The 15,340-nt window shown below is 50.9% G+C and overlaps 3 protein-coding genes across 5 annotated transcripts; 1 reads left to right on the forward strand and 2 right to left on the reverse strand.

Annotated features, from left to right (window-relative positions):
• Positions 1-403: 403 nt before the first annotated feature.
• Positions 404-3,053, reverse strand: LOC113202190 (KIF-binding protein). The gene is made up of 7 exons (XM_026416297.2): positions 2,260-3,053; positions 1,918-2,171; positions 1,663-1,844; positions 1,346-1,586; positions 985-1,254; positions 739-889; positions 404-660 (listed from the first exon to the last, which is right to left on the reverse strand). Exons 1-7 carry the CDS (start codon positions 2,842-2,844, stop codon positions 529-531), a joined length of 1,815 nt encoding a protein of 604 aa, XP_026272082.1. The 5' UTR covers positions 2,845-3,053; the 3' UTR covers positions 404-528.
• Positions 3,054-3,155: 102 nt separating this feature from the next.
• LOC113202138 (uncharacterized) lies at positions 3,156-4,552 on the forward strand. Its single transcript, XM_026416230.2, has 3 exons — positions 3,156-3,476; positions 3,559-3,787; positions 3,866-4,552. Exons 1-3 carry the CDS (start codon positions 3,304-3,306, stop codon positions 4,385-4,387), a joined length of 924 nt encoding a protein of 307 aa, XP_026272015.1. The 5' UTR covers positions 3,156-3,303; the 3' UTR covers positions 4,388-4,552.
• Positions 4,519-15,207, reverse strand: LOC113202137 (ras-responsive element-binding protein 1). Of its 3 annotated transcripts, none has more exons than XM_026416228.2 (9): positions 15,001-15,207; positions 12,942-13,468; positions 11,823-11,951; positions 11,204-11,738; positions 10,725-11,108; positions 8,736-10,631; positions 8,425-8,645; positions 7,392-8,343; positions 4,519-7,315 (listed from the first exon to the last, which is right to left on the reverse strand). In XM_026416228.2, the coding sequence occupies exons 1-9, from the start codon at positions 15,010-15,012 to the stop codon at positions 6,863-6,865; spliced, it is 5,109 nt and encodes a 1,702-aa protein (XP_026272013.2). In that variant the 5' UTR covers positions 15,013-15,207; the 3' UTR covers positions 4,519-6,862. The 3 variants fall into 3 exon arrangements, with proteins under 3 accessions (XP_026272013.2, XP_052123316.1, XP_026272014.2); XM_052267356.1 differs by having other exon boundaries at positions 14,897-15,207; XM_026416229.2 differs by lacking the exon at positions 15,001-15,207 and adding an exon at positions 13,931-14,013.
• Between the last annotated feature and the right edge of the window lie 133 nt (positions 15,208-15,340).

The raw sequence follows: 15,340 nt of genomic DNA on the forward strand, positions 1-15,340 counted from the left end.
CCACTCCTGTCGACGAGGTCATCGTACTTCGAACCACCCCGGAAAAATGTTAAGATCGAAGGGGGGAAAGTGGGGCGCCTTTTTGGCGCTTTACTGTATATCGTCAGACGATGTCGGCTGCACAATACCAAATAAGGTAGTTCGACCCGAAAATAGTTAGACGACACATGGGCCAATATTCTAAAACTACTCTACAGTGCAGGAAGCTGTTTTCAGCCTGCTGCTGTTGGAGGGCGAGCGTTCGTGTCGAATGGGTTGCCTACTCGTCGGCGTCAGGACCGACAACAGAGAGGCTTGTCTTACACGCCGGCGCTCATCGAGCAAGCAGAACAGCGACAGATGAAAGAAGTCAGTATTGCTGAGGAAGGCAAAACTTAAATGGTCGCTTAATTGAGATCGGAAATCTTATTTCAGTAAGCAATATTTAATTTAATTAATATTTTTAATACAGTACTATTCAGACAAGACACAACTAATGCCTGATTTCTACACATATTTATTAATTTGCTTTGAAAAGCTTGAGGTTATTCAATTTATTTGTGAAGTAGAGAGTTGTCTTATTTTATGAGGAAGAAGTTCCACCATTTCTTTGCAGACTGGTAATTCCAAAGGTACATGTTTTTCAGCATCTGGGTACTCTGAGCAGTATTCAACAATAAACTGAAAACATGATAAAATAAATTAAGATCAAAATATAGCAAATTCAGGGGATCTGGGTCCATCTCTTAATGGCTTTACCTTGAAGCTGGCCAGACTTTTTCTGTTGTTATCAATTTTTTGATCTGTATCACATGTAATGAGTCTAGAAAACAATCTACCACGGAAAAAGTGGCTGCTAAGGACAGGGCGGATACACTCTGGTTCCAACTTAATTTCTTTGATGCTTGACCTGAAAACATAACACGTTTGTGTTTGGAAATTTCAATAACTAGAGATAAAAAATATATAAATTATTACTTTTCTAAAATATTCTGAACCACTCACCCATCTTTATAAATTGAGCTCAGAAAGTGTCCAAAGTTATCAATACTCTTCTGTGTCAGTGTGTTGAGTTTATTAAGAATACGAGGATCGGGCATCATCCCATCAGTATTTCCCTCTCTAATTTTCCCCAATTTTATATGAAGCATTTCAAAATAAGTTTCACCCAACTCATACCAAATTTGTCGGCATAGCTGCAGGTAGCACTGGTGGTTAAGAGATGCTATCACATTTTCTAGCATGTCAACTCTCCGCTTGTGCATCTGGCACTGTCTGTCAAAATATGATTTAAAATATATTAGTCTAAACTTTTAGGAATTACATTGTATTGTTTCTTCCTGTCTTTAGTTTTTCATTTATTTACCTTTTTTCATCAGACTCAAAAAAGGCCAGCACCTGAAAGAGGGCACTGCAGTCTTGAGTGATTCTCACAAAGTCAGATGCATGCTCATCCAGTGTGTAATATGTTTTAGCATCCTCAAGCCAACGCTTTGTACACTGGAATACAGGCAGTGCATCTTCATAGTCAAGAACAAATTTATCAGTAATCTGATTTTCGTAAGTAGGTATTTCCAGGGTTGAAAAAAGAAGTCCACTTATGTCATCTGATAAAGTAAAAGAAAATCAACAAAAGTCAGTAAAAAGTTCAACAAGAGGTAGCAACAACAAATCCTTGGCAACCTTTGGATGTTGTTGTATCGTCTTGAGCTAAGTGTTTAGACAAATCAGTAGTAGGGCTTTCTTGTTCATCAGGTTCATCTGTCTTTGACATGAGTCTTTCTTTAGATGACTCTAACAGTAACAAACCATACTTAGACCAGCACCTTGCAACATCCGCACTTCTATGCTGATATCTCTCTTTCCTAAAAATAAATTAGATTAATTACAAACCAACCAAAAAAACGCACACCGTTCACTTTTAATTTTTTAACTTACTTTGCCTCATCTTCTTCAGATGAACCTTGTATGTTTTTCAAATGCTCCTCAAAATACTTTTCCAATATATATGATGCTGCAGCTAGATGATGCCTAGCTTGTTTGAAGCCGGTACGTTCCATGAAGAACTGAGAAAGAGTTGCAGCATTGAGTGCCCATTCAATGGGATCGTAGTCTTTACTTTCTAGTTGTCGCTTCAATGTATTATGGCAATACACAGAAGATTTAAGATGGTCTTCCAGAGTACCATAGATCTGAAATGTAAACAACATAAAGTAAGAATATATTAATTCTATTTAAAAAAATAAATAATAGATTTTCTTTAAAGGAAATAGAACAAACCTGAGCTAGGTAATACAATGTTAGTGTATGACTTTTCTCTAGATCACTCTCTGCCTTTGAGCGTGGAGACTTTAAGTCAGAAGTGTCAGCTTTGAATAAATCGTCAATTCCAAATGCCTCTATAGGATCTTTTAGCTCTGAAATTTTTTTGTACAGATCTTCAGCTTCTTCCAAATATTCTTTTGATTTCTGTGGCTGTTCAAGCATTGAATACAGTACTCCCAAATGGTTTAGTGCGTTTATTCTTGGTATAACAAATCGTGGGTGCATGGACTTGTCTTTCGTGATTTCTAATGATTTTTTAAGCTCTTCAGAACTTTCAGATAGAGCATCTGTCTCATAAGAAATTATACCGAGACTTAACCAAATGGCAGCAAGCATTGATGAAAGACGTTCACAAAACTCATCTTCACAACACCCATCTATGAGTTGAATGACTTCTGTCTTCAAAATCGAAAGTAAGGCACCAGCTGCGTACTTCGATTTATAGGGCTCCGTCTCGGGGTCTTTTAGAGATAGCAGGGTTTCTACCATAGAATATTTTTCTTGGATGTCCAACAAACAGTTCACTGGGATGTTAGTCATGGTTACAAATAATTCTAGTTCTAGTTCTGTGCAGATATATTAAGGACTTAATAGTCTTGAAAAAATTGTCCAGATAAAATTATGATAAAATTGTAAAAGCCAATCAAAAACAAAAATGAAATAACAGTAATTTTTCTAAGAAAGCTCTCATTCAAGAACCTAGAACCTCTTCTGCAAGCGCAAGCAAAATAGCAGAAGGAAACAGAAAACAAATGAAAGTTCGTTGATCGAGCTGTCAGTCCAAATCTCCCCCGAGTAGTAGAACTTCTTGCAAGATGAAAACTTTATCGGCCATGATCCGAACGAACGAATTGCAAAGTGTCTGTTTTTTGAGTGTCGTCTGGTTGTCGACCAGACTTGTGTACATTTTGTAACAATAGTTTATTTGCGATTATTCGTCAAATTATCGTGTTTAGGAGTCGTGTCGCCACTAATTTCATTTGAACACATGTTTTAAAAATGCAGAAGTTTCCATCAACATGGTCTACTAAACTAAATAGCGCTAATTTTAAGATTACTAGAGGTTTTGCATTTGCGGCCGGTGCAGGTGCCTCCGTGTTGTGCGGTTCTTTTATTGTTGCTGCTAATACTGTCGCTTTGAGTTGGTCTCGTAGTTACTGTCAAGCTAAGAGGTAAGTCCTCAATATTATTTTGGTGTAGTCTGATCAATAACATAATTCAACAATGTTTTGTTTTTTTAAAATTATAATGTAGGAATGATGTTCCACTTGTCCCTACCCCTGAACTGAGGGATTTGGCAGAGAATGTCATGGAGGACTTTCAGTTGTCAAAATCAGAAGCAGCTTCAGTCAATCTATTTTGCTCATCGCTGGGAACTTTAGATGTATTTGGGTCGATCACTTCACGCTTTGGTGCTCTCATAGGTTTACCTTCATTTCTTCTTTCAAAATCAACGGAGGAAGTTGTCTTTAATTATCGTCTGGTAACTCACAATTTTTTAATCTATTGAGACATTTTTGAACTGTTCTGCATCTTAAACTATCATTTAATGTTTTAACAGGATCCGTCTCTTACGAAGGAAGAAATGGAAATTCAAGAGGCCACATATAGGGAGAACTCTCTGATGAGCGACAGTGCAAAACGCTACATTATTGCAGAGGGACTAGGTTCAGTGCAAAACAGCTACCATTTTATTATACCAGCTGCTTTTGCATCCCTTGGAACTGCTCTAACATTAGGTGGCACATCATTTATGATTCGTAGATTAAATCTTCACATGTACTCTTTTCTCCACAGAAATTTTTTGTATACTATTACATGTTCTGCATTCTGTGTTATTGCTCTTTCTGCTTTAAACAAGTTTAATGAATATAATTTGAGAAATACTGTCAGAAGGCTTGACAAGGAATATATTGATGGAGGTATTGAGTATTACGAGAAGTTACTTGCTCGTGCTGCTGTTGTAGACAATTATTGTTACATATCTCTCTCTGATAACATAGATGTTTGGATGCTGATAGGTAATTTCACACGCAAACTGGAGGTACTCACTAAGAGGAAAGAAGAGTTTTCCGAAGATTAGAGGGGGATTAAAAATACTTCCAGTAAAGCTCTTTAACGGTCCATGTAGTGTTGTGGACACGTGATTTCTTTATTCATTCACCACCACTGTATGTATTGGAAAATTTATGTATAAATAAGTTGTAAAGCATATTAAGTATTTTAATAAAATGTATTTATAACTTTAGATCATAATTTACACAAAAACATAACAAAGAAAGCTTAAACTTTAGACAAATACATTATATGAGCATACCAAGTATGGCAGTAGTTCTTACATGCTATTATTGCATGTAAGGCCAGACACTGGTATACCAAGGCACATTAACTTGAGTAACAGTTTATTAGGAAATCAAAAACCATTGTCAAGGAAAGAGTGAGAAGATCCCAGAAGAAACTGCAGACACTCAAATGAGGTGAACAAAATCTAATCTAACTTACTTTGGCTTCCCAATGGAAGAGATAAGGTCAGTTTAAGAGACAATGAAACATTACAGGTAATAACTGTACATTTTCAACTAACTCAATCAATGATAAGTACAAATTCTACTAAGCCGCTTTGGAATATAGCTGATGTGTGCTTTGAATAATATTACAGATCCAACAGAGCCTGAGGAGCACAGTTCCTCCAAGCTCTTGCAACTTTCAATACTTCTACTATAGACAAAAATTTAAGCCATACCACTCAGGTATGTAAATTTAAAAAGAAAAATCATGAAAAATGCAAGAATTAATTGCACATCTAAATTGCTGATTTTATCAGTCATATTATACATATCACACTAATGCACTCACCTAGCAGGAAAATAAAACAGTGAATGAACATTCATGAAAAACCACGAAATTTTTGTTTGATTGACTACGTACCGAATTGGCGGAACATGACAAGAAGTTATTTACGTTTTGCCTACAAGATGCTTCAAAGGAATCCAACAGCTGAAAACCCTCAAAGTTACTAGAATGAATGATTGATTGAAACATCATCTGAAATGATTGTTAAGCTGATCCTTATCCACACACAAGAAGAGACCACCAGCATTGAACATGCATTTCGCTCAGATAAGAGAGCCTTCATCTAAGCTCTAATTGAAATTGTGCCATTTAAACAAATCAGGATAATATATTCCCAAGTCAAAAGATACAACCCTACAAAACCCAAGCTAAAAGAGAAAAGCATATATAGATAAATTGCAGTTACACCTAAGAAGGAACATAAGCTTATTGCTTTACAATTCGCTCTTGCACAATTTTATCTAAAACATCATTTAATTTTTGAAATTATAAACAAAACTAAGATGACAGATCATGGAGAGTCATGAAAGGTATGAAGTATTTATAATATGATTTAACTAGATACTCACAAAATAAGAAAGAAATTAAAGAGCGACAGCAAAAGCGTGTTATAAGAAACACACTGAAATGCTTCAGCTGCTAGTGACTTAACAGAGAGGTACACTCATCCATTACATAATGAAGAAAATACTAGAAATATCTGAGATCAGATTGAGATACCAAATAACATAACATTTTACAACTGTACAGTGAGTCTCAAGAGAACCGCTTTACAGCAAACTATCTTTCCATATTGGCAAAAAGAAAATCTACAATCAATGGCAATAGTTTTCTATGAAGTTAACAGGTTTTACATTTGCATCCAAAATATTCTCCAGAGAAAGGAAAAATATTTTAGAAGGTGCATATGCAGAAACTGGTATTGCCTGCTCTTTTTAAAAGCAAATGGCAAAACACAGAAGTTCTAACAATTGAAATAAATAACATATTGCATTTCCTTAGAGTAAGGCAGGTACCTCATTAGCTCATATTAAAACAAATAAACAAGTTAAAAAAATGAGAAGAAGAAGATGCAGTTTTGCACCTTCAGTAGAAGACTTTTCCTGTTCATGTTGAACCAAATATCCAATATTTTTTTCTAAACTATCTTTGGTAAAAATTCATTATTACTCCAAGCAATCATCATTTGTCTATATGTCATTTCATTTTCACTATGAAATCATTAGTCCAAATTTTATTAGAATATAGACTAACAATTCAGATCACCCGCAGAGTACTGACTAGGTATAAATGCAGGCTCATACTTTGGTGTTTGAGGGAGTTAAGCATACTCTCTCCATGCTAAGAACAAAACAATAATAAAATTTAGACTTGAAGTTCTGAAAATATTTTTGTTTTCAGAAGCAGTTGACTTAAAAGAATCACAACTAATGTGTGAATCAGCCTTTGGCTTTGTCAAGTCTGAAGAACAAGATATTTTGCCAGCATTTGAGAATCAATGGACATAGGTCCAACAAAAATATATGGCATCAGAATGTACATAAAAAAGAAGTAAATTTTTACAATTAAAAATTAAAATAACATAAATGACTTAAACCTCTGACACATTTGGAGTCAAATATAATAGATAACTTTGGCTTGAAACTGAGACTTCTGCTAGACAGTCAACAAACTTTAACAGCACCTTTTCATAATGCACTACAACTTAAGTACGCCCATTACTGCTTCTATTTCCATGCTTAGAAACGCCAAGCAGCTTTTCTGCATCATCAGCTGACTTACTTATAAGCATCTGATCAATGACAGCTTCATTAATGCCCAAGAGATTGCTAATTAGAATGTTATTGTTATTATGGTTGATTAGTTGTACATGATGCATATGGAAATTAGCAGGGAAGGGCCCGTGTAATCCCTCTTCATCTCCACTTGTTGCTGACGGTGAGAGATCTTCAGGTCCTGTAGAATTTGCTACAGGGGCATTTATGCTGTTATTGGAGCTATCAGTATGCTTCTTACGGTGACGTAACATGCTGTGCTTCAAAGTGAAACGCCTGCGACACACATCACAGGAAAATGGACGCTCCCCAGTGTGTGTACGCATATGCCTGCGAAGGTCCTCAGCAGACCAGAAACGGCGCATACAGAATGCACACATTACCTGCAAAGAACAAAAATTAATTAAAACCTAATTACAAACATGAAACATTTTCTTTCCAGAGATTTATAGTACCCACCTTTCGGTTAGCATAGTCAGGGAATTTCCCACGAATATGCTCAATGTTTTCTCCATCAGCATGGTGGTTTTCGTCCATTGCATTGTTGTTCTCCTCAGGTGAAGTAGAAACATTCAGTTCCAATTGTCCCTTGGACAGCAAAAGGTCATATTCAGAAGAATGGTTCAGTCTGATGTGGTCTAAGCACTCCTGGCGTTCTGTGAAGCTCCCATCACAGAGATGGCACTTGAAGGGAAGTTCCGATGAGGAGAGAGTCACTGAAGACTCTGAGGTCCTGGTCGTTCCCTCCGGTATGCTAACCACCGGAGCGGTGATGGGGACAGTCAGGTTGGCAGCCGACATCATGGTATTGTGAGCCTCCCTCATGATGTCCGCTCCACTGACGACAGCCCTCTCTTGGCCCGGCTCGGAGCTCCTGCGTAAGTTGAGCGCTGGCTCTTCCTTAACGTCCACATAGTTTCTTTCCACCTTACACAAGCTCAGAGGCTGTTCAAGACTTGAGCTGAACAAGGGGACCTTCATCTCCATCTTCTTGTCCTCCACCTTCTCGTCGCCGTGCTCGGGGTGCTCCACGTCGCTCACGCTGCCGTGGCTCTCGTAACCGCTCAGGTTGGCCCTGCCAAGATCGTCGCTGGGCAGAATGCAGCTCTCGAGGGAAGCCCCCGAGTGCTTGGTGAACACGTGCTTCCTCAGGTTGCTCAGGGAGGCGAAGGTGGAGCTGGGGCAGTGCCGGCACCGGTAGGGGCGGATGGTGTAGCCGTGGCCAGGGGTGCCTGGACCCGCGGGCGGGGGGCTGAGGGCGGCTGCCCGGACGCTGAGGACCTCCGGCGGCGACCCGCTGCCGGCCGAGGAGCCCGGGGACACGCTGGCCGTGCTGCTGTTGGGTGTGCCGCTGTTCGTACTAACGCCGCTGCTGCTGCTGCTGTTGGCGTCCTTTTTGTTACTGTGCTTCCTGTAGAGACAAACGCAGGTCGTTAGAGACGGGGGTGAAAAGGGCGCGAAAAGGAGACGGGGCTTGCCCGACGGAACTTACCTAGCCAAGTGCCGGTCGCAGTTGCTCTTGGTGGTGAAGAGCAGCGGGCAGAAGGTGCACTTGTAGGGCTTCTGCCCAGTGTGGGTGAGGACGTGCCGGCGCAGCGAGGACGTCCAGGGGAACTTGCGCGAGCAGTACGGGCAGCACACACGGTTGGGCGCCAGCGAGTAGGCGCTCTTCTTCTTCTGGGGGACGGCGGCGCTTTCACACTCGGACTTGTCCTGCGGGCGAGAGGCGGCGTTGACGTTAGCAGTGCTCGGCATCGCGGACACGTGGTCCGGCGTGATCGAGGCGGAGGAGGCGGCGCTTACCTGTTCGCTGCCCGAGTTGTTGCCCTCGCTGGGGGAGCCGGCGACCAGGCCCTCCTCGTCCATGTCCTCCTCGCTGGCCAAGCCCATGCCCAGGCCCTCCTCGTGGTGCGCGCCGAGAGCGGGTACCGCGGGGGAGTGGGCGGGGCCGGTGGGCGTGGCCGGGTGGGGGAGCGGGAGGCGGAGGGTGGCCGTCTGCTCGTCGCCGTCTCGGAGGAAGTGCCTGAACGTCTGCATGGAGGCATTGTCCAGCAGCCTGGACACGCTGGCGAGGTCCTCGCCGGGGGCCGCAGACGACTGAACTTTGACCTGGTGACCCTCGTCTTCAGCGTCGCCCTCGACGCCGTCGTCGTCCACGTGGTGCTCCTCGCTGGAGGGGCGTTCCTCGTCGATGACAAGACCCTCGTCCTCATCGTCCTCCTCGATCTTCCTGGGCGTGGTGGCGCTGATTAAAGTCGCGCGCAGCGGCGTTGACGCGTCGACGGGGGCGGGCGCCGGGGTGGAGGGCGGCGTTCCCGCCTTGAGCGACGCGGGGGTGGAGGGGCCGCGGTGCTTGTCCTTCCAGAACTGTGGGTGTTGGTGCTTGACGTGACGCTCTCGGTTCGACGAGAGGGTGAAGCGGGCGTCGCAATGGTCGCACAAGAAGGGGCGCTCGGTGCGGTAGCGCCTCTGCTTCTGCTTGGGCATGAGCACACCGTTCTTCATCACCATCTTGCTGCTGCTGCTGCCGTTGCTGCTGCTGCCACTGCTCAGGATGGACGGCTGCTGTTGCTGCTGGTGGTGCGAGTCGGACGCGGAGCTCCTCTCCGACTTGGGACTGGCGGCGGGGCAAGCGACGCCCGAGTCATCCTTGTGGTCGGGGATGAGGCCAGAGGAGGCGACGGGGGACTCGGTGGCGGTGAGGAAGGGCGGCCGTTGAAGGAGGCGCATGGGCTCCAGCACGAGCCCGCTCGGGCCCAGGGGACCCAGCTGAGGAAGCTGGCCAAGCTGCAGGCTGCGGAGGAGGCCGGGGTAGTAGGCGGCGGGGAAGGGAAGCCCTGGAGCGAGGCCCGGAGGAAGGCCCGGGACCTGCGCGGGGGGCGTGAGCTGGTACGGGCTCACGTACAGGGGGTTGAGGCCGGGGAACGGCAGTGCAGCTGCAGGGGCGGCAGGCTCCGGCGACTGTAGAGGGGTGGACTGGTTGTTGAGGTGGAGCGGGAGCGTGGTGGGCGCCGCCGCTGAGCAGGACTCGGACGACGACTTGCGGGACAGATCCTGGGGCTGGTCCTCGTCCTCCATCTCCTCATCTTCATCGGGCACGATCTCATCGTTCTCCTGACCGTCATCCATGGGGCTGGGCGGTCGCTTCTTGCTGAGATCGAGCACCATGCTGAGGTCGAGCGGAGACTGGCGTCCAGACTCCGGCATGTCTTGTTCGTCCACGTCAACGGGCTCCTCACGCTCGTCCTCTGAGGTAGACGTCATGGTGCCCACGTCCAGACTGCGACGCCGACGTGCGTCTTCGTCGAGGAGCATGGTCTGCTCGGAGGGCTCGGCGAACAGGGACCGCTTAACGTCCAGCTTGACGTGCTGCAGCTGCTGCTGGAGTTGCTGCTGCTGCTCCGGGTCGTTGCCCGGGTCCTCGGACGGGTGGTAGATGATGGAGCTCTTGACCTCGTCGCGCGAGCACTTGGCGTGCCGGTTGCGCAGGTGCCGCTCGCAGTTGGCCTTGGTGGTGAAGGCGAAGCGGCACAGCGCGCACTCGTAGGGGCGGGCACCGTTGTGCGTGCGCATGTGTCGCTGCAGCGCCACCTTGTCCAGCGCCGAGTGCGGGCACATGTTGCAGCGGTAGCCGTCCGCGCCCGGCGCCGCCATGTGAGCCCTGTTGTGGCCCTTGAGCGCGCGCAGGTTGGGGAACACCTGTGGGCAGAGGACATGGCGGGTGAGCGGCCGGTCGGGTCGCCGGGCGTTGAGGTCGCCGGGGGTGTCGTCCACGGTGTCCGGGGGGCTTACCTCGGGGCACAGGCGGCAGGGGAACTCGCCGCGCTGCTTCATGCGCCGGAACTCGGCCGCAAAGGCGTCCTGCTGCTCCTCGTGCTCTTCGCCGCGCTCGTCGACGTGATCGTGGCCCAGCCCGCTCGTCGCGCTCACGTTCAGGATGCTCTGGATGCTCTGGATGTCGGCCAGGTCCCGGTCCATGTAGGCCGGAGGCGGCGCGGACAGTGACGGGCTTGTAGAGGCGTTGTTGAGCAGGTCGAGCTTGGCGAAGAAGTCGCCCTTGGGCGATGCGGCCCTGGGCGGCACAAGGTCCGAGCCAGTCCCGGGGCGGCGCACGGGCACCACGCCGTTGCGAGACAAATCGGCGGGAGAGTCCACGTACACCGTGTTCGGGCAAGCCTGCGGGAGGACAAGTGTAGAGCGGTAAGAAGGGCGGACTTAAAACAGGAGAAGGATGTAGTAGCGACCAAAGCCGACGAGGGGTGGAGCCTTACCTGGCGGTGGATGGCGAGCGCCGAGTCACAGGGGAAGGCGAGGCCGCACTCGCACTGGAAGGGATGCAGGCGACTCGTGGCGCGGTGCAGGCTCTTCTCGCACTCAGCGCGCGCGATGTGAGCGAACTTCTGGCTCGTGAAGTCCACGAAGGTGAGGTCCTTGAAGCCGTACACGTCGCGCACGCGGCCCGCCTTGCCGCCGCTGCGGTGCACCGAGTGCACGTGCAGGTTGAGGGCGCGCACGCTGCGGAACGACTCGCTGCACAGCTCGCACGTGACGCTGTAGTCGCGGTGGCACTGCTCCAGGTGCGCCTCCAGCTCGGGCAGATACTGGACGCGGAAGGGCTGCGAGGGCGGGCACACCGGGCAGGTGAAGAGGTGCACCGTGGGGGCGGGCGCGAGCGGGGCGGGCTGCGGGGCGGGGGCCACCTCCTCGTCGCTCGCCGCGCTCGACGGGGACCTCCGCTTGGCCTCCACCTCGTAGTCACTGTCGTCCACGTGGTTGTCCGGGAGGCGACGCTTGGCCGCCTGGCTCCTGGAACCGAAGGAACAAGAGCGTGAGCACCTCGCCACTCATCGGAACACGCGTGTAACCAGGTGACCAGATGTTACAACTCACAGGCGCAGGAGGTCCACGTGGCCGTCCAGGTGGCCGCGGAGGTGCCGCGCCAGGCCGCCGTTGGTGCGCAGAGCCTGGCCGCACAGCGGGCACTTGAACACCTGCTCGCCGGGGTGGGACTGGACGTGTCTGCAACAGAGAGAGGGAGACGTGCGTGAGCAACGCTGCCGCCAAAGCGCCGCGGGGGTAGGCCACCCATTCGACGCCGGCACCACTCCCTTCCCCTCCCCTCCCCTTCGCGCGCAACAAGAGATCTAGTTGTAGAGGACCAAGTGTGGGATTATTCCCTGTCCAGGCGCACCTCGCGGGCGCAGCAAGGCCGGCGTGGTTTGCACCAATTAGGAGGAGGCGAACGGGCCGGACGCGGCGCGGACAAAAAACGAGACAGTTTCGCCCCGGGAAAACGCCGCGCAACGCCTCGCCTCGGGACGGGGAGCGGCGGCGTCATCGGTTTGGCTTTTCACGCAGCGGCGCGAAGTGGAGCCGAAGATCACGCTCAGCGCAGCGTCAACGGGGACCACTCAGCTGGAGATATATTCTTACGGGCGCGAGGGGCGGGGGAGTGGTGCCGCCCCCACGGTGCCGCCCCCGCCCGCCACCAGAGAACACTGCCGTCGTCTGGCGCGCACGCAACTATAATCCGACACCTCGCCGCCCCCGCGCGTTGACAGGTGCAGCCGGCCTCGGCGGCCTCCCCGCTCCCCGCAATAACGCGCCAATTTCCTGGCCCTGATCGCCGTCCAGCCGTCCGAACGGACCGGTCCGCGCGCACCTGTCCTGCGAACGCGCCGTGTCCGAGGGGTGGCCGGTGCCAGAGGACGGGGCCGGCCGCCACGCGCCCGCCCGTCCGGTCTGGTCCGGTCCAGCACGGTCCGGCCCGGCCGGCCCCGCGACATCCCCGACATGGACATCGCGGCAGGGGTGCGCGCCCCGCCCGGCAACCCGGCTGGACGAGGCAGGGAGGAGCGAGGCGGCAACTTTTCAATTCCCATCGTGTAAACTTCCGCGTCATTCCTGTTCCGGTTTCCGCATTCCGAATTTCACACGAGTATAGGAGCCACCGTGTCGCCCATGCATAGAGGGTCGTCCTGTTAAGAGGGGTGAAGGCGAGGCACTCACCTATCGAGGAGGTCGGCGCTGTCGAAGGCGCGCCGGCAGACGCGGCAGGCGAAGCCCTGGACCTCGTCGCCGCCGCCGATGTGGTTGAGGCCGAGCTCCTGGATGTGCGCGGCGAGGGCGGCCTCGGAGGCGAGGACGGCGTCGCACACGGCACACACCAGCCTGGAGCCGAGCTCCTCGGTGATGGTGGACGTGGACTCGGGCTGCTCGTCCTTCATGACGGCGGACGCGGGGGCGGGGCTGTCGACGGCGCTGTCGCCGTGCGGCTGCTGCTGCCCCGGCTGCTCCGTCTCCGGGGGCGGGGGTGGGGGCGACGTGGCAGTCGTCATGCTTGTGGGTTCTTCTTGACTAGGTGAAGCTGGTTCGGTCTTCTGGACCGCGTTCTCTGGCTGCTGCTCTTCCTCGGGTTGCTCAGGTTCCTGGTCCTGCTCGGGCTCTTGCTGCTTGTCCTCGAGGCCAGCGACCACAGCGAGGATTCCAGAACGTTGGGTGGGCTCGTCAGTGTCGATCTCGGACGGGGAAGAACACTGCAGGCCAACGGAGGCAGAAGGGGTTAGTTAAAAATGTCAATTCTGACCAAGTTGAGGGGGAGGGAGAGATAGCGGTGCAAAAAGTAATAGCCAGGCAAAAATAAAAAAAAATGAAAGAGAACAGATCCCCTGCTGTAAAGAACACAATACAGAGCGCGATAGGGTTAAAAGCCACCATGCTTTGCCATCATCATCGTCACCACCGGGCATCACCACCATCCTCGCATCCGTCATCACCACAAGTACCGACCGGTGTTCGAAAGAAGCAGGAGTACTGACCCCAGCCGGGCGCGAGGGCCCGCCAAGGACAAAGCGCACATCTTAAGTCCCGAAAAAAAAAAATCGCAGCATCCGGCATACACTCCGCCTCACTCACTCACTCACACGCGTGCGGGCCACAAAAAAAGTTGACTCGATCCAAAGAGCAGCCCAGCGTGAAAATACCAGGAACTCACTCACCGGCGCGCTACGACCCGACCGACGACGGCGACATCGCGCGCCCCAATGACAATGTCGCAAGGACCTCTCGGCCGGATGGTCCTGAGGAGGCGCCCCCCCCCCCTCCTCCTCCCCCTCCTCTCAAGATAAAACCGAAGAGCAGCGGAAAAGGACAGATAAAGTTTTCACATCCCGTGGCGCGGGTCCGGCCGGGAAGCCGACACACACACACACACACACACACAACTGCGCGCGCACTCACACTTGCACACACTCACACACACTCTCACACCAACTACGCGAGGGAGATGAGCCTACCGGCAGGCCTCGCCACCGTGTCGAGAGCCCGTCATGCCAACTGTGCACACATGCGCACATCACACTTCAGCTGCTGGTAATACTACGTTCAGCGTGCAGCTTTCAGCCGACGTGCGCGTCGGGGGAGTTTCTCGGCGGCACAAAGTCGTGGCCTGCTCCTGCTGCTGAGGCGGCAGGAGGCGCGAGTCCGCCGGCGGACGTGATCGGAGCGCGCAACAATGTGGACGAGATGCGACCCGCAACAATCGACACGGAGGAGGCTGGCGGGCCGGCGGCTGCACCCCGCGCGCCCCCGGGCACCGCCCGCTACCGGCTACCTTACCGTCCGCCGAGGGGCCGAAGTCACACGAAGCAGAGTATCCGCACTGAGCCACTGTCCACTGCACACATCACTCACTGGAGTTGCCTCCTTGGTATCACTCGCGGTTCAACACATCACTTAAGTCCTTGGAGCCGGTGGTCGTGATGACACATGCCGGTGGTGGTGGTGATGACGATGATGACGGTCACTTTTTCATTTTCACACGTTGACTAGATCACTTGGGTACTCCAGTCACAGCATCACTACCCGTCGACGGGAACCCATCACTTAAGCACTCGACACACACACCCCGGTTAAAGAAGGAAACCATCCCAAAATAAAGTGAAGAAAAATAAAAAGGAACACACCACACAAAACGGCGAAATGAAGGTCCGTCGGTGCACTACACACTACGCAAGGCGTTGGCGGGGGAAGGCAGCACATCGCATCACTGGTCGCAAGTGATGCCTACCTGTTTCAACATCTTGAAGCGCGCGCCGCTCGCGCGAGAGACCGCCGTGCTACGTTTGCTGGAAGCGGGCCCGGCATCGGACGCGTGCTCGCCTCTCCGAAGCCTGACCCGAAATGCATCTGTCGTCTTGTGCTTCTCCTGCCGCTGCTGCTGCTCCTCCTCCTCCTCCTCCCCGTCCGCAGCGGCCGCTTGCTGCTGCGGTGGCTGCTGGGCCCGGCGGTGCCGTAGCCTGGGCGGCGGCGCAGGCTGGCCGCGGGGCTGGCGTCTCCCCTCCCCTCCGGTGGTGCTGGCGGGCGCACTCGCGCCGCCCCCCACCCGGCCCCCCACCACCGGCGACCTG

This window comes from Frankliniella occidentalis, unplaced genomic scaffold, assembly GCF_000697945.3.
Source record: "Frankliniella occidentalis isolate FOCC.00 unplaced genomic scaffold, Focc_3.1 Scaffold4, whole genome shotgun sequence".
NCBI lineage: Eukaryota > Metazoa > Arthropoda > Insecta > Thysanoptera > Thripidae > Frankliniella > Frankliniella occidentalis.